The sequence below is a fragment of the Thamnophis elegans genome, chromosome 2, assembly GCF_009769535.1.
Source record: "Thamnophis elegans isolate rThaEle1 chromosome 2, rThaEle1.pri, whole genome shotgun sequence".
Lineage (NCBI taxonomy): Eukaryota > Metazoa > Chordata > Lepidosauria > Squamata > Colubridae > Thamnophis > Thamnophis elegans.
This window is the reverse complement of record NC_045542.1, coordinates 66,811,792-66,834,844: the sequence shown is the minus strand read 5'-3', so window position 1 is coordinate 66,834,844 and position 23,053 is coordinate 66,811,792. Positions and strand designations below refer to the sequence as shown.

General features: G+C 39.2%; 1 protein-coding gene across 1 annotated transcript in view; it reads right to left on the bottom strand.

Moving 5' to 3' along the window:
- Window positions 1-23,053, bottom strand: part of CACNA1A (calcium voltage-gated channel subunit alpha1 A) — a 208,622-nt gene that overhangs the window by 63,403 nt on the left and 122,166 nt on the right. Inside the window, 5 exon segments of the mRNA XM_032239034.1 lie at window positions 405-488; window positions 2,658-2,768; window positions 3,116-3,280; window positions 18,974-19,175; window positions 20,608-20,748. Coding sequence (XP_032094925.1) covers window positions 405-488; window positions 2,658-2,768; window positions 3,116-3,280; window positions 18,974-19,175; window positions 20,608-20,748 — 703 coding nt within the window.

Sequence of the window (23,053 nt, the reverse complement as noted above, 5' to 3'; positions counted from 1 at the left end):
AAGCACCTTTCTAGAGGGACATTGGGATCTTTATTCCAACGTAAACTGTCTTGTTTGAGCTCTTCTGATTTTCTGCCAAAATAAATGCTTTTAATAAAATGAGTACTCCTAAAGTTCACAAATATTAGGGTCAACCTATATATTAACCCTTTAATGAAGAACTAAAAATGTAGAATTGATTGTTGACATCTTAAATTTGTTTGTGGTGGAGGGGAAAAACTATTAACGGAGGAATAAATAAGTCTCACAAGACTATCCTTGTACTATTCCTATTTTGATTTTTATGGTTTCTCTCCTGTTAAGAGTTTAAGATGGTGGATTTCTTGTGTGTCAATTTTTATTCCCCACTCCTTGCAGAATGCCTCCCTCCCCCAGAATGTCATGCTCACCAGTTTTGAACTTACCCCAAACTCTGTCACTAAGATGTCTGTGATGCTACCCAGAACTGTGACAAAATCAAAGATATTCCAGGCATCACGGAAATAATTCTATAAAGAAAGAACAAAACAAAGGACGAAAAGGAACAGCCACACAGCAGCAAACAGGTGACAACATTTAGTCACGACGGAAGCAACAATAACAAGAACAGAGAAATTTCCACTCTAGCTACCTTATCCCCTAATACACTCTGGGTTATCTTTCTAGTATACTCCAATTCTTACTATTCAAATTACAAAGGAACTTCCATTACCAAAGATTCTTTGTTTACATCATCCTTTTTTTCTGAAATAGTGGCAGTAGAGCATGTGTCATGTACCGAGGTTACATGCCCAGAAACCTATGGTATCTACCTATAGTATTGGTCATAAATATGACTGCAACATATGAAAGTAGGGGAAAGCTTACAAAATCTGCTGGGTAAGCACCTGAAGCAACCCAGTGAAGCCAAGATACCTATCCTGCAAGCAACCAGCAACTATGTACAACTTTCCTTAGTTCCACTACATTTATCTGTAGGACAGTCACATGAACGTCTATAAAATAAATACAACACACATGAGCTTAATAATATGATTTTTGCACCTGGGCAGCATTCCATTAAAGAAAAAAAAGCTAAAGGTTTCTAAAGTCTGACTAAGTAATGGCAAAGCTGTTGATAAGTATAATTTAGCTCATTAGAAAAGCAAATAGAAAGATGTTAGGATGAGTAAGATCTTAAACCAAGTAATTTTACTGGGGAGAATAACCTCAACAGAAATATAAAACATAGCAGTGAGGAGTTGGAAGGTTATTTTCTAACCATCAAAAATGTAGTACTGTTGTCATTGCTTAATATACTATTTATTTTGAAGCTCTATTGCCTGAAGAGCTGGCAATCAAGAAGGTAAAGAGTGGGGAAAGACTAAAGATTCAGAATTATCACACATTGATCCTTATGCAGCAAGGAATACTTTGTGAACTGACAGCCTAAGCGTGTATTTTTATTTGTTTAAAGGTAGGTTGGTCTTGTGGAGTCTTATTTCCCTTACGTGATTCTCACAATATTGATTGTAACAAATTATTGTTCCTATAAAATTATGGTGGTTTTTATTTTCCTTTTATATGTCCACAGACACAAATGACATTTTTGGTTCAAGATTTGTCTGGGTATATATATATATATATATTTTCCAATTGAGAGCCAAGATCTTTACCATGGACTCAACATTGAAACTATTTTTCTCAAGTGGAAGGCTCAAAACTTTCATCAAGAATAAGCTAACAAACAACTAATATCTGCACATAATGTTTTCAGTTTTCAGGTGACTATTATTTCTGAGGAGTTGTCCAGAAATCAATTAGTAATAACTATTTTTGAGATATGGAGCTACTTCTGTCAAATAAATCTTATATTACAGCTGATAATTTTAAATACCCATATTTTTCAGAGTATAAGATGCACCAGGGTATAAGACGCGCCAAGATTTTGAAGAGGCAAATTAATTTTTTTTTAAAAAGTATTTGCACTCTGCAGACTTCCCAAAAACGCCAGTTTTTCGTGAAAACGTGCCCTATTTTTTTTTTAAAAAGGGCATGAATAGCCTTTAGGAGGCTTGTAAAGTGCTCGGTGGGGGGGCGCGCAAAAATGAGCAAAAAACGGTCCATTTTTTGATCATTTCTGCCTTCCCCAGCCCCCAGGAGCACTCTGGAAGCCTCCTAAAGGCTGTGTATGGCCATTTTGGTGAAGGAGACGGGGTTTGGGATGGCAAAAAATGCTCTATTCAGTGTATCTAACACACCCAGATTTTCAGCCTCTCTTTTGAGGGAAAAAGGTGCGTCTTATACTCTGAAAAATACAGTATATATTTATTTTAAATTAAATTTTTTAATTGTAATTAAAAGTTTAAAAGCTAGAATATTAACTTGGATATATGAAATATATATGATTACTTCTACTGCAAGGGAAGTCAATCACTAGTCTGTTTTTCTATACTCCTAGTAAATTACAGACTATTCTAAAGGTCATTAGACCTTCAAGGGCCAATTTCTGGTATTCTTGTAGCATTATATAGAAGACAATAATTGAGAAGCCTAAAAACCTATAATAGGGTAGATGTTTTAAATAGTTACTTTTTTAAAAAAAAAGTGTAATGTATTTTTCCCTATTTCTTATGGTAGCGGTATGCTTCTTATATTTTACAGTGGAATTTGTAAATTCTAGCAAGAGTGATACTTACCAGCACTCCAAAGGCAATGATTTTCAGAATACATTCCAAGGAGAACAGGGCAGTGAAGACAATGTTGAACATCCTTAATAAATTATCGTAAAGATTTGTTGCATTGTAGAACTACCAAAGAGGAGGTATGAGGGAGAGACAAGAGAGAAAGAATGTACAATCATGAATTAAACTAGCGTGATCTGAACAATGATCTAACAGTCTAGGACCAAAGTAAGATTTATACTATTAAGGCTCAGGTTAGACGTAGTTCAGGAATTAGTTAGCAGAGCCAGTCAGCAAAATTAAGGAGAGATCAATCAGGTAAGATTAACAGGAGCTCAAATATTATATAGGGGTGTGTGTGCGCGTGCATCTGTGTGCATGTGTATAAAGTATGTATGATATATGGACAAGTCAAGATACATGTGATATATATTCAGTGTAGGTAGTACCAAGTCATAGCAATTTCTACTTACTTTCATCATTAAGACAATGGTGTTTAGGGCAATCATGGCCATAATGGTGTATTCAAAAGGAGGGGAAACCACAAACTGCCACATACGGTACTGAAAGCTCTGCTTGTTTTGAGGCATGTGTCGGGTTAGTGGCTTGGCGCTGATAGCAAAATCAATGCAGGCTCGCTATGAAAAAAAGGAAGAAACAACAATCAGGGATCTACAGCATTCGCCTCCTTCAAGCAAAAAAAAAAAAAAAAAGCTAAGGAAAGTCCCAGGGTGTATGTTACACAGAAAGCTTTTGTTGCAGCTGCAAGTACATTGACTAATTGTATTGCCAAATTATGTTAATGATTTAGTTTGTATTTCCCCCAGTGCCTGCCCTCATATTGTTGTCTTAAATGAATCATTTTTGAGCATGGCCTTTGGCATATCTTCACATGTGCCAGACATTCTAGGCAAAAAAGGAAGTACACATCCCTATTTTAAATATGGGGGGGGGAGCTTAAATGATTTCTATCCTAGATAAATGTAACTCTAAATCAATTCTATTAAAGTCTGTTTGGCAAAAAAGAAAAAACCCTGCTTACCTTCTTGCTCCTCTTAACGAAAAAATGCTTTTCATCAGAATGGATAGAAATATGTACAAGTAATATAAGACCTTCCCTCATGACTATATAAATGTGCTTTCCTTTAGGTTCTAAGATGACACACAGCTTTTGCTACCATACTTTTTGCTCCCTTCATTGTTAAACCTGGTTCTGCCTCAGCAGTGAAATAGCACCTGGTGGTTTTCCCCACAGATTTAATGTAGAACAAATTAAGAAGAGAGATTAGTGAATATCTTGGCAGTAGGAGAAACAGTGACAACACTTCCTCATTAAAGATGGAGGCAAATTTCAGAAGATGGCTAGGCCATATGCCCAAAACTTATCTTAACTAGCTGGTCTGCAGACAATGGAGCATACCTGCTTTACTAGATAGAGACACCACTATCCCTTGCACACGTACCATGTGCGTCATCTTGAATCCTCCCCTGAGCCTTTGAGGGGTGACAGTTCTGTCTAATACACAAATGATGCTCTCCTGCATTACTGAGTAGTGCCCTCCCTTGCATGTTAAGTTTATGGTCCAATCCATGTGATGTAGTGCTGCCCTGTAAAATATTTAATCCACAGGCAATATTGGAAACTTTATAGACAAAGCTCACCATCCTTTCGCTGCTTCTCCTGCCATTCTTGCAAGTCCTGTCAGGACTAGCAATATATATAGTGTGTATGAATGTATGTACATACATACATACGTACATACGTACATACAGTGGGACCTTAGGTCACAAACAGTTCTCACCATGACCAAATCGGGCTGACCAAAAAAATCCTCTAAATGTTTCACTCTGTTCATGAACATGTTGTTGGGTGGCAATCAAACACACCCGCAGTGATTTCCCCTTCTGCGCCTTTTGTGTGTGTGTGTGTGCGCATGAGCAGTCAGCCTTGTTTCTGGTCACAACCAAATCAGGTTCCGACCGAAGTCCTGGAATGGATTATGGTCGTGACCGGAGGTCCCACTGTACATACATACATACAGAATACACACACACACACACACACACACACACACACACACACACGGCACTATAGACATTAATCCCATAGATCACTTCTGGGACCAGAAAACTGGCACCTACAGAATTGCTTCCCCCTTAAAGCCTTTTGACCCAGATCTCTGTTTAAAAGTAGCTTTATCCACTTCTCCTACTAGCTGGAGAAAAAAAGTGCCAGTCCAAGGATGGGGAAAATCATAGGAAGGAGATGGGGGGAAGTGACAGGCAAAACGGTGGAAGGACTTAAATTGTTCCCTCTTCATCTGTTACCTATTTTTCAGAGCAGATGTTAAATATTGCAGTCTTGAGTACATCAGGTAGATTTAAAAATAGCATTCCTCTCTTTTTCTAGCCTGAAAAGTGGGTATGGTGCTATTTATAAAAAACAATTCACTCCTGCAGTCTGAGCCAAAATGCCCATGGAGGGCAATGCAACATGATCAGAGGGGATGCACAAGCCAACAGCAGCCTAAAATGCCCAATGGGAACTGGACAGATCTCAATATCCCTAGTATCATGAAGGAATAATTTATCATTTAGGAAGATTTGTGTCTGAAGAGAAAAAAAATCTCTAACCACCTGAATATATTTCAGCAGCCTCTCTGTTAGGCTAGAAATGACAAGATATATCATGAAGATATGATGGTTAACAATGGTTGTGCCACAGGCAGTGAACCTTGAACAGCTCTATATTAAACCTGGGGACAATGCACCATTATGTCTGTGGAGATGCTCAGTTATCCAGGTCATGGTTGTCTCAAAGGTGCTTTTTCAAAAGGCAACTAGACTTTCTTAATTCTTTTCTTTAAAAATGTTCGAACTGAAGAAGCTATTTTTTATTTATTTATTCATTCATTCATTCATTCATTCATTCATTCATTCATTCATTCATTCATTTATTTAGTGGATTTATAGGCCGCCCAATCCCGAAGGACTCCGGGCGGCTTACAAAATGAAAAGAAGAATAATTAATAAAAAAAAGGAGAACAATTAAAAAAAAAACATCACCCATGCACCCAATCTGATTGGGGCTGGACCTCAGAAATGAGGTCAACAGCCCCAGGCCTGCCGGAATAGCCAGGTTTTAACAGCTTTTCGGAAGGCCATGAGAGTGGGCAAGGTCCGGATCTCTGGGGGTAGTTCATTCCAAAGGGTTGGAGCAGCCACAGAGAAGGCCTCCTCTGGGGAGCTGCCAGCCGACACTGTCTGGCTGATGGCATCTGAAGGAGGCCCACTCTGTGGGATCTCACCGGCCGTTGGGAGGTATGTGGCAGTAGGCGGTCTCGCAGGTACCCTGGTCCTGAGCCATGTAGAGCTTTAAAGGTAATAACCAGCACCTTGAATTGCGTCCGGAGACCAATAGGAAGCCAGTGCAGCTCGCGGAGGATAGGTGTAACGTGGGTGTATCTTGGTACACCCAATATCACTCGTGCGGCTGCGTTCTGGACTAGTTGCAGTCTCCAAACGCTTTTTAGGGGCAGCCCCATGTAGAGCGCATTATAGTACTCCATTCTTGAGGTGACAAGGGCGTGAGTGACCGTTTGAAGTGCCTCACGATCCAAATAGGGCCGCAACTGATGCACCAGCGAACCTGGGCAAAGGCACCCCTGGTCACAGCCGACAGATGGTGTTCCAATGTCAGCTGTGGATCCAGGAGGACTCCCAAGTTGCGAGCCCTCTCTGAGGGGTGTAAATTCTCACCCCCCAGGATTAAGGATGGATTATCTGAACTGTCCTTCGGGGGCAGCATCCACAGCTCTCAGTCTTGTCAGGATTGAGTGCAAGTTTGTTCACTCCCATCTAGATCCTGACAGCTTCCAGGCATCGGCACATCACGTCCGCCGCTACACTGAGCTGGCACGGGGCGGAGAGATACAACTGCGTATCATCTGCATATTGATGGTACTTAATCCCGTGCTGTCGAATGAGCTCACCCAGCGGCTTCATGTAGATGATAAATAGGAGGGGGGACAAGACCGAACCCTGCAGTGGTGATTCCTGGCTTCGGGGGGAGGAGCCTGCCGCCGTCGGGAGCTCAACGAAGCTCCTGTCAGGATTCTGGTTCGTATATCTTATAAGATCTATAGATATCTCCCCTTTCTGGCAGAAAGGGGCAGGGAGAAGGTCAGTCGTTAGGATCTCTTTGTAATTCATAGCTTTTTTTTGCTGTGAATGGAGAAGAGGTTCAACATTAGCTGAGCCTTTACTCCGGCCAGTTTTCCGCGCTGCCTTTTTTGCAGCCCCAGGCAGATTGCCCCCCCCCCCCAGGACAAAGCTAAGCTATTTAAAAGTCAATCCGGGCGGGGACCATTCCTGAGGAATTTCTTCTATTACTATCTAAAATACCAGCTTCAATTTCGCAAAAGGCTCCCTTTCTTTTTTAGCTGCGTCACAAGATGGCGATCTCGTAGCTTTTGTGTTTGATGTGACGTACTTAGTCAGCCCTACCCTCCTGAAGGCTTCTCCGTACTAATTGCTAAAAGATTAACTGAGGGGAGCAGAGACTTTGATTTTTGGCTCGCTTGATTGCTTGTCTTTTATTTTTACTCTGGAATGGCTCCCAAATCTAAACAGAAGCGCTTCCTTAATAACATATTTCCAAAAACTGCTATGAAGCCGCTACCCTTGCCTCCTACACCCTCCACGGGAGATTTGTTAACACAAGAATTTCTTCTCAAAACGCTTAATGATTTCAGACAGGAAATTAATCAACTGATATCGGATTTATATGATCAATTTGATGCTAAAATTGCTCAGGCAAAGAAGGATATGATCGGAGTAATGACAGTCATGACAGATTATATTGCTGAAACGGAGGACAAATTGGAACTTTTGGAAGAAACTAATCTTAATTTGATATCCAAAATTCAAACGTTACAACAGGAAATTGAAAATGCTCAAAAACAACTTGTCATGATAAATTATAATAAGACTGCCTTTGCAATAAGAGTTAGAGGATTGCGTGAAAACCAACAGGAGAATTTGAAACAGATCTTCTTTGAGGCTTTCAGCCGCTTGGTGGGAAGTCCGGGATTTAACTTTGATTGGCAGATTCAAAGAATTTACCGCCAGAATTCGTGGGTAGCAAAACAGCGACAGCTTCCGAGGGACATAATTATATACTTTACCACAAGGGAATCCAGAAATGAGATAATACAGAGGCTTTACAGCAAGAGGTTGAGAATTGATGGACAGGACTTGATTGTTTTTAAAGAGATACCATCTCAAATATTAAGAACAAGGAGAGAGTACGCTTTCTTAACCGAAGAACTCAGAAATTCTCAGATTCCATACAAATGGGAAGTCCCAGCTGGTATTACAGTTACATTTGGCAACCAAAAACACCGCATTAATTCTGTCTGTGAAGCCCGAGAATTTTACTACGAGACCCTGAAGGCGGGACTTCCTGATTCATCCGGACCTGGAGAGAGACAAGGAGAAGGAGAAGACAAACAGCGAGACACGTGGCTACAAGGCGGAGGGTGTTGCTTTCCTCTTCCGGAAGGGCAGAAGACTAAAGAATAAAGACTTAGCGATGTTCTTAAAGCTTTATGATTTCCGTCTGGGATAAAATGGAAAAGTTGTATATCGATGATGAGACATGGAGACTGAAAGAAGCGTTGCTGATTGTGGACACATATTGTATATAAGATTTGTCTGAACTCTAACTCAAATTGCGCATGAATTATTTTCCTAGGCGAGGAGAGCGGAGATTGCGATCTTTTTGAGTTGTGGTCTGGGACGAACGGAGTTGGGAGGCGCGTGGGAGAGGGAAGGGTAGCGAAAGCTTAATTAGATTACCTGGGGCTAGAATGCAAGCTGATGTTTGTTTGAGTTGCTATTTCAATATAAGGTCAAGAAAGATTGGTCGGAGAGTCTTCAGGAAAGTGGAGTAAATATGGGAGGAGCAATGGATGCGGATAAAATATATATGTGGATATGGATAAAGGCAGGGTGGAAGGTAAAAAAATTTACATGTGGAGGTGGGTAAGGATAGAAAGGGAGGTGTTGGAAATGAAAAATGAAAGAAGTACTTGAGTTTAATGGTTTTATAGAAAGGTTTGGATATTCGGATAAAAAAGAGATAAATTAAAGGTCTGAATAGATAGACAAAGCAATGAGACTTTTAGTTGGGGAATCCTAATTGATCAACTTACCTGGCTCTAATACAGTTTGAAACCCTGCAAGTAGTAAAATAACCGAAATTTGGAATGAGCTACATTGTTTAAGATTTACAGATAATGGGAAGCTGTGTTAACGTAGTGGGTTTATTGACCCTTCTTGTTTCTCCTTTCTTTTTGTGTGTGTGTGTGTTTTTTTTTATTTTGTATTTTTTACTATTCTCTTTTTTTTTCTTTGGCTTTACTTTTATTTTATTTTTTTAATTTTAAAGTTAGCTGGCCTTATTATACTCAAATGCTTGTTAAAGAATTATGCCGGGTATGGAACCTGCGAAGCCGTAAGGGGGTTAGGGAGGGGGGATTATAGGGGGGAGGGGGGAGGGTGGAATTACAGTTTCAATTCTTAGAACAATAAGAATTCACTTGTATACTGCGGCTCGTTTTTCTTTTTTCTTTTTTTCTTTTTCTCTTTTATTATTATTATTTTTTTTTTTTAAAAACAAACTGAAATGTATGGATACACCAAAGCGAGGAGAAGAGGGAAAGAGGAGGGAGAAGTAAAGAGGGAGTGAGAGGGAATGTAAGGAGGGTGAGATGGAGGGAGGGGGAGATGTCTGAGGGGGAAGGGAAGTAGAAGAGGGGAATGCTGGAGGGGTGAAATGAAAGTTGGAGGGGGAGAAGAGAGGGTGTATGGGGGAATGAAGTGTCATGTTGGGTTTTTTTTTTCTCTTTTTTTTTACGCACAGTATATAAGTGATTGTATAAAATGAAAATGAAAATGAAATAAATAAAATGTATTTAAAGATAAGACCGAACCCTGCAGCACACCACATTTAAGGGGCCTAGGGGTCGACCTTTGCCCCCCGACCAACACCAACTGAGACCTGTCAGAGAGGTAAGAAGAGAACCACCGTAAAACGGTGCCTCCCACTCCCACCTCTTCCAGCCGTTGCAGAAGGATACCATGGTCGATGGTATCGAAGGCCGCTGAGAGGTCCAGGAGCACTAGGATAGAGGAGTGTCCCCTATCCCTGGCCCGCCAGAGATCATCGGTCAGTGCGACCAAAGCGGTTTCAGTGCTGTACCCAGGCCTGAAACCAGACTGAAAGGAATCTAGGTAATCTGCTTCATTCAAGGTTCGTCGGAGTTGAAGTGCTACCACCTTCTCGACAACCTTCCCCAAAAAAGGAAGGTTGGAGACAGGACGGTAGTTCTTAAGAATAGCTGGGTCCAGAGAAGGCTTCTTAAGGAGGGGTCTTACCACCGCTTCCTTCAAAGGTTGCGGGAAAGATCCCTCCTGTAAAGACGTGTTCGTAATCATCTGGAGCCAGCCTCGTGTTACCTCCCTGCTGGTCGGGTCCAGTGAACAGGTGGAGGCACTCATCGCTCCCATTGCCTTGTCCACTTCCTCAGGAGTGACAAGCTCGAACTCATTCCAGGAAATCTGATCAACACTCTCCCTCGGCATCTCCGCTGGTACTGCCCAAGTGGAGTCCAGGTCTGCCCGAATCTGAGGGATTTTTTCTGACAGAAACTGAACGAACTCCTCAGCCCTTCCCTGTAGGGGTCCCCCTGCATCCTCACCTTTCAAGAGGGAGCGGGTTACCCTAAACAGGGCAGCTGGGCGAGATTCTGTGGACGCAATAAGAGCGGAAAAATGTGCACATTTTGCTGCCCATATCGCCACTAAATAAGTCCTAATAAAGGTCAGATTCGGAGTTACTGGCTCTCCAGCGTCGCTCTAGGTGTCTCTTTTGACGCTTCATCTCCCGGAGTTCCTCGGTGAACCAAGGTGCCCTCCTGGATCCACTGCCGTGGAGAGGCCGCAAAGGCACAATCTGATCCAGTGCCTCAACCGCCGCAGCATTCCAAACAGCGACCAAGGACTCTGTCGGATTGTGGACAAGGGAGTCAGGTATCTCTCCAAGCTCCTTCTGAAATCCCAACGGGTCCATCAGGCGCCTGGGGCGGAACCACTTAATCGGCTCCACCTCCCTGCAATGGGGGAGAGGCATCCCAAAGTCAAGCCTCAGCAAGGAGTGATCTGACCATGACAAGGGCGAAATCTCTATTCCCCTTAATTCAAGATCACGTCTCCACTGCCCCGAGAGAAATACAAGGTCTTGGATGAGAAGCAAAATATTTTCCAGGAAAAACACCCAGAAATTCTAATTGTCTTTTGAAACTTCATCTTAAGGGCATTTGTTTACATTATTTTTAAAGACATGAATACCACAATGGAGAGTAAGCAAGAATAAATGGCAATTAGTTCTTAGTTCTGGTATCGTCTTAGCTGTAACTCATTACATAGTTGGGGCTTTGGCCATAGTAATATATATTATAGGTTGTAAAGGAGACAGTAATTAGAAAGCCTGAATAAAAATAAATTTCAGAAAATCAGTTTGTAATAAACATTATCAAGAAGATAAAGTCTGATATTTTAGACATTGGTCCAAAAGTCCAGAGCCTTGTCCAAAAATCAAACCTGTTTTTCAGTCCACAGAATAGAAGCATAGGAAACTTTGTGTAATGGGATGCAGGTCAATAAGTGGAAAAGTTGTTTCCAGCAATGAAAAAGGCCTGAGGGATGCTTGTTTATAGCAAGGGTTACTGTCCTTGACTAGTAGAGCTGGTTGAGCTAACTAGCATCAAATAAAGTACCTTGTCCTGGCCCAAAGTCATTGTCTCCATTTGCATCTAACTATGGCACAAATATGCCCTGGCACAATCTTTTGTTCTGTTCTCCCCCTCCCCTCCTTCCCCCATTTTGTTTTTCATCCATGAATGCATCACATTTAAGTTGTCCTTAGCTATACTGTTATTAAAACAGTATTTTCCCTCTTGAACTGGCAGCATCTGAAGACAGTATCAGGCTTTTCTTTTCAAACACTGTTAAACTAGGATGGCACAGGCAGAAAATTAATAAGGCAGATCTCTAATAAGTAGGGCTATCGCATAAAGTAATGTAGACATAAGGAAACAACTCATGAAATTGCTTTGTGTCAAATGAAAGTCCCATTTACAGTAAAATCAAAGTTCAAATTCTTGTGCCTCTTTTCTCTGAGGCTAGAAGATTCTGTGTTGTGAGCAGAAACATGGCTTCCTTTAATTTCTGTTGTTATAGAAATTGACAGGTTTTGAATTATTTGCCTCTCATCTATACAGAACTAGTTTTCATGCTACTTCACCTTTCAGCTTCTCCTTTCCCCACCCCATTCCTGGAAGAGCTTGGTGCTTCTCCCTTCCTTTTCTCTAGCATGAGTGACCCAGGAAGGACACAGGGCTTTTCTACTGCTTCATGGATTGGTTGCTGAAGCTGAATAATTCCTCTCCACCCCCACCCCCCATCTCAATTCAGAAAGTTAGGGGATAAGGAATTTGTCTCGTCTTTCTGAGGAAACTTGAAGGAGACAATAGGTAGAGAGAAAAATCCAACATTGTAACCTCCTGTTTAGGCACTTTTCTGTGTTCAGAAATCACCCACCCCCTAAGAAGGAGATGTCCAAAATATGCTGACAACCAACAAGTGATGGAGAAGTAATTCCAGTATCATGTATCTTAACTCCAGTAAAATGTTCCAGTCCAGAACTTGTTGTTCCAGAGATAAGAAATGGAAAAGTGTTAATCCCATCCTGCGGATCAGAGGTGGGTAGGACAGAAATGGCTTTTATAGATTTGTCTATTATTCAGAAATCTGCTGGTGGATGTAGATGCAGTTCAGGTTCTCTCTTGGCAAAAATCCCTTCCCTGTTCCTCAAATCTGCTCCCTCCTCCTCAGAATTCAAGTTGATAGGTGTTGTAACCAGATTGCAAGGGCAGAGAAAATTGAATTTACACGCAATTTCCAGTAGCAATGTATAATGGTGGTCAGCAGTTTGCAGTAGGAAGCCCTGGCAAAATATAGTGGTTTTTCAAGGAGCTGGTATACTACCTCAAGTTCTTGTAGAAAGTACATGACCCCAGGCTGGGAGAAAGTGAGCTATATGAGGAAGAGAACTGCACAGAATCCTTGAAACAAAGAAATGTAAACAGAAGAACAAACCAAGTTGTTCCATATGAACACAGCAACAGGCAAGAGTGTAGATAAATTGTTTTGCTGGTAGCTGATAGCTTACATAGCAATGATGGCATTGCTCTAAAGTGCCATTTGTCCTCTGTCTCTCATAAGTGCATTGTAGGTGATGCATTGAAGAAAAAATAAGTTTAAAATCTAACATTGGAAAAGAGCATCCGGAAATAGCCTGTGCATAGAACACTTCTGTTAAAAATGAGATGACTAGGAACGCTTCAATGTCAGAATATGCAATAGAGAATCAGTCTCTGAAGACTTGCCAGATGGAAGGAACCATCTTGGAAAACATTGATGACATGTTCATGCCCTATAGGTGGTTAATCAGTTGTAATAATCTATGTAAACTGTGACTTGAGGCTCCTTTGGAAAGGGGAGGCAATTCACAGCTAGTTTGTAGATAAAGTCCAGGCATGGCAACAGCTGAGACAAGAAGATCCATAGGCATCCACTTGGACAAGAAAAATACTGGAGCAGAAAGTGTGTGGCGTTAAGTAGTCCCAAAATGCTCTAATGACTAAATTGCAAAATCTTCTCAAGGAACAAGGAAATGTATAATTAGCCATTGTGATGCAATTCTACCCATTCCCATGAAAAGGAAAGGTGAAGTGGAGGTCTCTCTGAAGATCATGTGCCCAAGCCCATAGATATGGGACCTGTCATTCTGATGTGTAAATTTGTCTGGTGAAATGAAGAGCAGGTCATTAGCTCTCTGAGGCTCAGACTGAGGCTACTATTGGAAGTGGGAACACAAAATGTTCAGACTGGAGAACAGAACCGTGAGATTGGGGTGGGTAGGTGACATGTGGAATAAACTATTCAGACGTGTGTGAAAAAGTATCAGCCTGTGGTATGAAAATTAAATTGGGAGAATTGTGCCCACCTGAGTATGTGAAAAGACTGTAGATGCTCCAAGATCTTGTGGTCTGTTTGGACTTCAGTGGGGTGTGAAGCTTCTTACAAGAGGTGTGCCAGTGTTGAAAAGCATCTCTGATCACTAAGAATTTCTTGTTCAAAACATCACAGTTCCTTTCTGGCTTCAGTAGCTGTCTAGAATAAAAGGTGCAAGGCAAAAGTCTTTGTTCAAAATCCTGTCTGCCCTTAAATCAAAATCAGAAGCATCTGTTTGAACAACAAAGGCACATGATGGTAGAGGATAGGACAGGGAAGCAAAAGTCTGTTTGAATGAGGAACAAGCATGTTGAGCATCTAGATTCCACTTGAAAGTATGCATGATGCTTGAAAATCCCATTCTAAGCAAGATGGGTGAAAGCTTTTATATATGCTTCAAAATCATGGATCAATTGGTAATAAAATTTAAGAATCTTCCAAATTGTTGCATCCCCTTGACATTGTAGGTGGGTGCACATACTCAAAGAGAGAACTGAATTCATTTTGATGAGATCCATTGTGATTCCCCCAGCAAAGTTGTGGTACCGTCGATAATCCGAGAGACACAGATCAATTTCTCTATTTTAGGACATACATTGTGTAGGTGGAACTGGCAAGGACTATGGACCTTTTTAGTGTGAGTAGTTGATCTTCAGAATAAATTAACAGGTCATCAAATAAACTTCAATACAGCAGTCCAGTGTCTCATGAAAAATGTGGGATTTATAAACTTATTGATGGACATAAACTGAACTATATGTCTGTCTGAATTTTTCATATTGCATGGGAAAACAAGCTAAATATAGGTACTTCACCTTCATATAAATTAAACTACATTCCCTTCTGAGAGCTAAACTGACAAAATGCAGTTTTTAAAAGTTCAGAAATGAGAGAGTTATTGATGCTTAATGATGATAGAATTCACAACTAATCATGACATTCAAACAATTATTTTTTCTTTTTAATGGAATGATGACTGAGAATGCCAAGGGATAAATAAATCCCAACCTTCAACTTGACATCAAGGTTTCCATTTCTTTAATGACATGAACAAGCAGATAATTTCTGTAGCTGCTTCCTTTTTGGAAGAGGCTCGGTATTAGGTTTGGGATTTTGGAGAGTCAAAGGCAGTATTTTCTTGCTCTCAAGAATATGTAGGTTATAGATTTGAAGCAGGTGTATCCTCAATGCTACCAAGGTAGGTATAGAATAAGCTTAAATGAAAAGAATTTCAAAAGTTTTAAAAAATGATGGTCCTGAGTGCAGGCATTTACCATCAATGATTTCCATCTTCATTAATGGATCTACTGCCTAAATAGCTAGGTATATTTGTATTCAATTGCAGTCTACAAAACTGCCCTAGCTTTAAAATCTACCAGGCTCTGAAGGTTTATGACAGAGTCAATTTTTTGTGTGAGGCGAAGGAGATACTATGAGTATTATACATCCTATTCCAACTTTCCTCTCTCAAGCTCCTAGAATTTGGTTAGTTGATTCCTCATAAGCCAAGCTTAGAACATTTAGGGTATTTGCTTGCAAAATGTTTCCCATTTCTGTCAAAATGCACCCAAATCCTACAACATAAATGAACTTTCTGTGTACATTAATATTACTTTTTTGCAACAATGGAGCTCTGATGGCTCCCAAATGCATGCATTTAACATTTGAAGATTAGAGAGGGGGAGTATTTGAAAGAAAGAAAAGGAAGAGTAATTTCATCACTTCTTTCTGCCCATATTCTGCTGCTCTTTTACGAGTCTGACATTTGTAACAACACAACATTGGATTAACACTTCCAAGGTGCTTGGAGTGCTTTCTCCAATAAGTTTATTCTATAATTCATCAGGCAGGCGCTCTTTAAATTGATTGATCAAAGGTAGCTGATTCAAGCCATGTCCAGAACAAAAATATTGAAAGTTAGCCACATATGTGCACACTTGATCTTCACTTTCTAAGCATCACATCTCATCATTGTCTGTAGCCTATCTCGTGGAATCCTCAAAGGCAGCTCTCAGCATGGTCATTAAATTTGTATAATTGTCTGGATCAGAAATGTTATGTTTCAGGGCGTGGGGTGCCCATTATTCTGTTTCTCTGATCAAAAGACCAATTATGAGTCAGGATGATATGTGTCTCCTGTTCTCAAGAAATAGTATAATTTTAATTGAATGATAAAGATCATAAGTATCTTGAGATTCTATTGTCAAGCAAAAGATTGGGGCACTGTAGCAGCATGGCTGTAAAAGATACTATTGCAATCAGTGGTACTTGATCAGACCCATGTGTTATTCTAATCTAGTCAGTTCATTGTCTAGTTCTAATGGTTCGTCTGGGTCATCATGTAATTCTAATACTTTGCCACTCAGGTCTGAAACATGAGAAAGGTGCAGGAAACTTAGTCACTGCTTAATGATATTGGAAGAATTTTGGCCAACTCAAAGTGATTGTTTTCTTCTATAAGAAAGGGATTTAAGGGAATGCCGCAATTGCTGTTAGGCTTCTATAATCAAATACTAGAATTGGAATCAATGTAGGCAGACATTTAACCATACATATTCCTGATAATTCTATTGTAAATTATAAATACAATGATTGTTATATATCAAATGCAAGCACTATTTACTGTGAAATCTTATGTGTCTCCTTTGAGATAAAATGAGCTTGAGGCTTTTATTTTTGGGACATTTCACTCGTCCCATGTTATGGTAAGAGACTGTTCTGATTTTAGACTTCTTTTGACCTTGCCAAAAGAAGCTCCTTCTCACAGCCAATAGTAAAAACTGTTATTACATTTCATCAACAAAAATTTTGGAGGCAAAGTCATAAGACCAGTTGTGGGGGAGATCAGAACATTTGTTGATTCAGACTGTTGACTATGCTCTCTTCCCTCTCATCTCTAGCCAGACTAAACTCCTGCTGTCTGTAAAGAGCTGACATAGCAATGCTATTATTCCCTCATCCCCCATCAGAATAATGCATCAACACTAGACTGCTCAGCCTTCAAGTCTTTTACTTGTCATTTTAGTAAAATCTGAAATAACACAACTATGGAATGACAGGTCTACCCTCATTCCGCAACTGATATAAAGGAATATAGAAGTTGGAATATGTTGTCTATTTAGAAAAGATGGGGGAGAGAAATCCCCATTAAAACTATTTTTAATGATTCAGCTCCTTCATCTAATCTAATTTTTAAAATTTTTATTCAACTAAGCTTACAATAGAACATGGTATAGAAAGAAAGGCACAGGAAAAAGCCTAGATTTGATGGACAAAGTCCTACAACCAGGAATACCACATTCCTATTACACCACAGTGACTAGTGGATGTTTTTTCTTTTGGTTGAGAGGGAAGAAGCAAAAATAAGGGAATTTATGTCTTTGCTAATCAAGTGTTACATAGACATATTAGAACAGCATCATTTAGCAGTGAATCATGAAGGAGACAATGGAGGCAGAAAATTTTATGCTGGTAGTGTTTTCTGCTGACTCAGAGAAGGATGGGTAGCATTAATTCAGCAGTGGGGAAAGGCTGTGGCCCTCAGATTAGTTTCCAAAGCTCTTTATGACTTCAAACTTTGCAAGACTGATTTATTATTATTCTGTTAACCTATGGGAAAAGAGGAAAAGCGGGAAATGGTAGGAGAAAGACAAATGAGAGAAAAAGGGGACCAGGCTTGTCCAATAACAGATTAACATAAGAGAATATACCCCTTAATAGGAAAAAAAATCAATATTTTTAAATTTAAAAGTAATTTCCCCCATAGGCAGATATTGAAGGGAGTGGGGGGAGAGGGAGGGAGGGAGGGAGAGCAGTCCTGTCTGCTAGTACCTTTGAGAGAATGTGGCTTGTAATAGTAAAAAGATCCTACTCTTTGGATTTTAAGCCATTTTCCCATGGGCAGCTAATTAATGGAAGTTATGACTATTTGTAGAGAAATGAAACAAAGAGGATTATTAGTGTGCCATAGAATAAGGACCAGACTCTTTTTTTTCTTTCATAAGGAAGAACAGCCAAACGCAAGAAGCGTAGCAGCAATAATCTCAATTCTATACCAGTGGTCCCCAACCTTTTTATCGCCGCGGACCAGTCAGCCTTTGATAATTTTACCGTGGCCCGCTGAGCGCGCGCAGGGGTGGGGGGGCGTTGTTCGCGACGACACATTGATTGTTTATATATCAGATTGTTTTGATTAAACAACTTTTATTTTATTGTATTTAAACATGCCTTACAAAATAAAATACAATTACATAAATATAAAGTGCAAGGCTACGCTACTAGCGCTGTCTACGCTAGCCCTACGTAGCTGCGCAGGCGCTCTTAGGTTTTTTTCAGGAATCGGCCAGCGCTGAAGTGCTGAAAAGGAATGAGAAGGGCGGCGCTGGACACAGGGGGGCGGTGGGCCGCTGGTGACGTCAGAGTGCCACCAGCGGTCCAGTAACACCCCTTGTGCCAGTTAGCCCTAATTTGCATACAGAAAGAAACTATGGCCCCCGGCCGCTGCAGCGATCATGGCCCCCGGCCGCTGCGCGGCCCGGTGCCAGGTACTCCACGGCCCGGCACCGGTCCGCGGACTGGGGGTTGGGGATCACTGTTCTATACTACCTAAAATGTCAATAGTAGATGATACTAATATACCTACAAGAAGTTGATAGACAATATATATTGATCAAAATAGTATTATTTAGGTCAGCTTTTCTCCACAATTAGCAATATTTGCTGGAAATAATGTGAATTGTATTTCTGTATAGCTAGAAGGTAACAGGTACCTATTGCTGTCTTATAAAATGTTGTAATCTTCTCTATAAATAAACCTTGTTCCCTGCTTTTGTTATTATTTAATATATTCTACAGATCTATAGCATATTAATTTTTGTCCTTATGTATTCTAAATATTTTAATTTTCCAGACTATCATGATGAGAACATGATGCAGCTTCTTGTTAGTTTTCTATAAGAATCTGCCTTTGCAGTATTTCTGGTATAAAACTTCCTTTGCTACCAGTCACAGACTCAGTAAAATCAGATTTTCAGTTCCTCCTTACACCTTGCAAAATATTTTTGTACCAAGCTGAAGTCTTTGAACTGTTAAAGATTTGAGAGAGAAAGAGAGAAGTGAATGTTTATTTTTTAAATAACATTCTCACTGTCAAAACAACATTTTCTCACTGGATTTTCCAATGTATGCCATACCTCATTCTTCTCCAGACTGTATTCCTCCATCATCTTGTCCCCTTGCTCTTGGAAAGTGATGATGATTAAGGCCACAAAAATGTTGACGAAAAAAAATGGGAAGACCACAAAATAAACCACATAGAAGATGGACATCTCCATGCGATAACCTGGGCTGGGCCCCTGATTCTCATATGTAGCATCCACTGAGTGCTTAAGAACACTGTAAAAAAAAGTATTAGTTTTTGTTTTTTATAAATTGTTTCTATTTTATATTAGTGTATTATTACTTTGGTATTTCATTACATCTGTTTTAAACTGCTTAGAGTCTAGTTAGATTGAGATGGTACTGTATATAAGCAAATAAAGAAAATTCTAAATTCTAATTCTAGTATTATATTTCCAATATATAATATTATATAATAATATAATACTATTCAGGCTTATATCAGATTGTATAATACAGTGCACATTAATATAACAGTCATCTTTTTCTTGCAACTAATAAATAAACCATTTGATATCTTTAAAAGTGCTGCTTGGGGTGTAGAAGTATCAGTGGTGGGTTCCTACCAGTTTGGCCAAACTAGTAGTGGTATGGCAGCCTGGGTTGCTGGAACTGGCAGCGACCCAGGCCTGCCAAGCCCCTGAACTGGTTTCCCGGCCGCCAACTTGTTTTTTAGTTCTGTGCATGTGCAGAACAATTTTAATTGTGCATACATGCCCAATGTGCATCCAGTGCATGCACATGAGCGAATCAGCGTAAAGCTGGACAGAACCCATCTCTGAGAAGGATCCTATTACTAACATGGAGTCTTTCCAACACAATATTCTTCAGATTTCTTGAACTTTATTTCCTACAGTTCTCAGCAAACGTGCTAAAATTAGACAACTGGTGAGTAGCCTTGAAACTCCAGTCAACTTCATAGTAAAATATGCCAGAACTGAATAATTATTGGTTACAAAATGGAAATAGTATTTCTGGGTCAGTTGTACTTGTGATTTTTTTCCCTTCAGTATCCCAAAATCAATATTTAAGGCCCAGCGTAAAAATTAAAGTACTGATAATAATGAGAACTGAAATTTAAATTAACACCTTCCCATGGTAGGCATAAAAAAGCTTAAGAAAAATTCTTATGCCAGTTCTTCCATTTTGTGGCGCTAGAAGTTCTGAATTCCCAGCTTATATTGTTAATTTTATAAGAAATCCACTTTTCCTCGTAACCTCTTTCATAACAACAATCTCAGATTTGTTTGACCAGAATGATACATTATAAAACAAAATACATCAATTTCCCTATATATTGCAAAATGTTGTTTTATAAATTTTGGAATTTAATCCAATGCCGGAGTATGTGTCTTTTTGCTACTTGTTATCTGTTCTATGTATTTTGTTTTTTCATTGGTAGGTCAAGTTTTGAATGTTCTGTGTCATTGTAAATGAACAATCTATCCAACTGAGGTGATATTTTCATATGATAAGAGCAAACATATTAGACAAGCCTTAAAAAAAGTAGCATAATGACCTTATCTGCATAATTTATGTAATTCAGATCAAGGATTATCTTAGTCCAACACTCTTATTTAATGATAGCCCATTAGATGCTGAAGATCCATGTCATTTTAAAACATCGTTATTTTCATCAATAACTTACTCTGGCCAACCTTCTCCTGTAGACACAGTGAAAAGGGTAAGCAGTGCCCATAGTACATTGTCATAATGGAAATCATATTTCCTCCACTCTCGTCTCTCAGCCTTCACTTCATTGTTCTTCTCGTAGACTAAATATTCTCCTCTAAGGAAGATCAACAAAAATGTACAGAGACAAGTTTACACAATGGAGTTTAACAGTCTAATAAGAATCTTCTAAGATGTACATTAAATGGTCTCTTTGACAACATTAACATTCAAAGGAGATTGTGAAAAGAGGTGTTTATTATTTATTCAGGTCTCAAGATTGACTGAAAGATTAATCAAGCAAATGTCACTACTGTATAGCTACTAATCTGATGTTTGTCTCCCCAGATAAAAGGTAATTATGGGAAGATCAATTAATATACATAGTTACTTTATTTAAACTTTGAAACTATATTATTTAACTGGGAATGAAGCTGAATACATTCATTAGGATAATTTTCAATACAATAATTTTGCATTATTTTCAGTTGCTCCATATATTTCCCCCCAATAAAGTTGCCAGGTTACAAACCAATTCTTAGCAATTTGAAGAATCTAAAGCCTCTGGTTTTTACAGTGCTGAAAATGTAGACTGGATTGTTTTAAAATGTTTTTCTCATACAAAATTCTGAAAAAATAACTAAACACGTCTGCAATATCTTTGCCTAATTTAGATTTTTGAGTAGTAGTAGGTTTTCAATACAGCAATAAATTGATTCCCTCCCAGATAAGTGTATGAGGACTTTATGGTTGCCATGGCAACAATAGGTTTGTTATTCCTCTATAAAGATGGTGCAATTAAAATGACTAGCAGTGATGGATTCCTTAGGGGATTTGGGTATGCCTTGTCTGTGGTCAGAGTCAAAATGTTTTGAACAGCAAAGGGCTGATTTATGCCCTTGCTTTAAAAAAATACCCCAATAGCTCTTCCCTAAACAGAGCTTGTTTGGCTCGCTGATATACTCAGGTTTAGAGAACAGAAACAGATGGAATGGCACCTTGAACACAAATGGGGCAAAAACTCAGGTCAAAATTAATCAACACAAGTGAGAATGCCTCAGATATTATTCTCTGGTAGTGATGATGACGAAGAAACAATCGCTATCTCAGTTATGTCTTTGAAGCGCTAGAATCTAGAGGAATGATTCAACTTCAATGCTTTGAGTTATTGTCTAATTACATCCATAAATTAAGGGATCCTTCTAGTCCATAGTTACCTATTTCCTCAGATGTTTTAAGACAAATTGTATTGATTCAATTCAATAAATGAACCTATTGAGAACATATTTATTGATAGTTTAGTAGCAAAAGGTCCAGGAATATTGATTGGGAAACAAAGGAAACTAAACTATCTAAATTGTAGTAAATGATTTAAATTATCCATGTCTGTAAATATTGCAGAGACTGTAGGAATGTCAAGGCAAATTATCCTTTACATAACATAGCCACTAGAGGGATGTTAAACCTGGGAGTAAGATGAGTTGTGTACTCTGATTTAAAAATGAATATAGTTGTGTGTTTTCCTTCCCTTTAAATACATTTCATTACCCATTAATGAATCTGTCACAGAATTAAGAAATTCTAGTATTTCATCTGTGCTTTCTATAGCCTCTCTTGGGGAGGGGATTGACACTTGACCTCTTTTAAATATATCCCATCTCCTTAATTATCTCCTTTTACTAGCATTTGCTGTTCTGTACAGAAATGCAATTTTGTCACTACACACTTATCATGACTTCAAGAGAATAGAAATTTATAAACTGCAAGTATTTCCATTTATTCACTTTTTTATGGTTATGTACTTTTACTACAAAAACATTGGCTAGTTCAATTTACAATATAGTTCATTGCTACCAAGTTCTTGTAGTAATGTTTTCCCGTGAACCTTTAAAACCATGAAAATCATACATTTAAAATCACAAGACAATAACCACTAGATCAGAAGTAATCATTAAAGAAAAAAAGGCCAGAACACCAACTCCTCATATTGTCTTAACGTATCCAGCAACTTAAAATGGACAGCATAATAGAGATAAATGTAAGAATGGAAGACTTTTTAAAGCATCTTGTACTTTATTGAATTAGAATATAACTTCAGGAAATTATTTGTTTTGTTGATACAGAAAACTGATGCAATGTATTTTGATACAGGCAAGCTATAAAACCTATATTATTAATGTGGGGGGGACCCTAATCAGGACATTACTCAATAACTCAATGCGATGGACATATCTAATACATCTTCCTACTACTTTCCCCACAACAAACCTGACAGGTGAGCTGGGCTGAGAGACAGTGAATGGCCCCAAGTTACCCAGCAGCTATTCATGCCTAAAGCGGAACTGGAACTCACCATACCTTGATTTCTAGCTGTTCTTTATTTTGTTTTAATGAGCAGCTAGCAATTCAGAGACACATCTGCA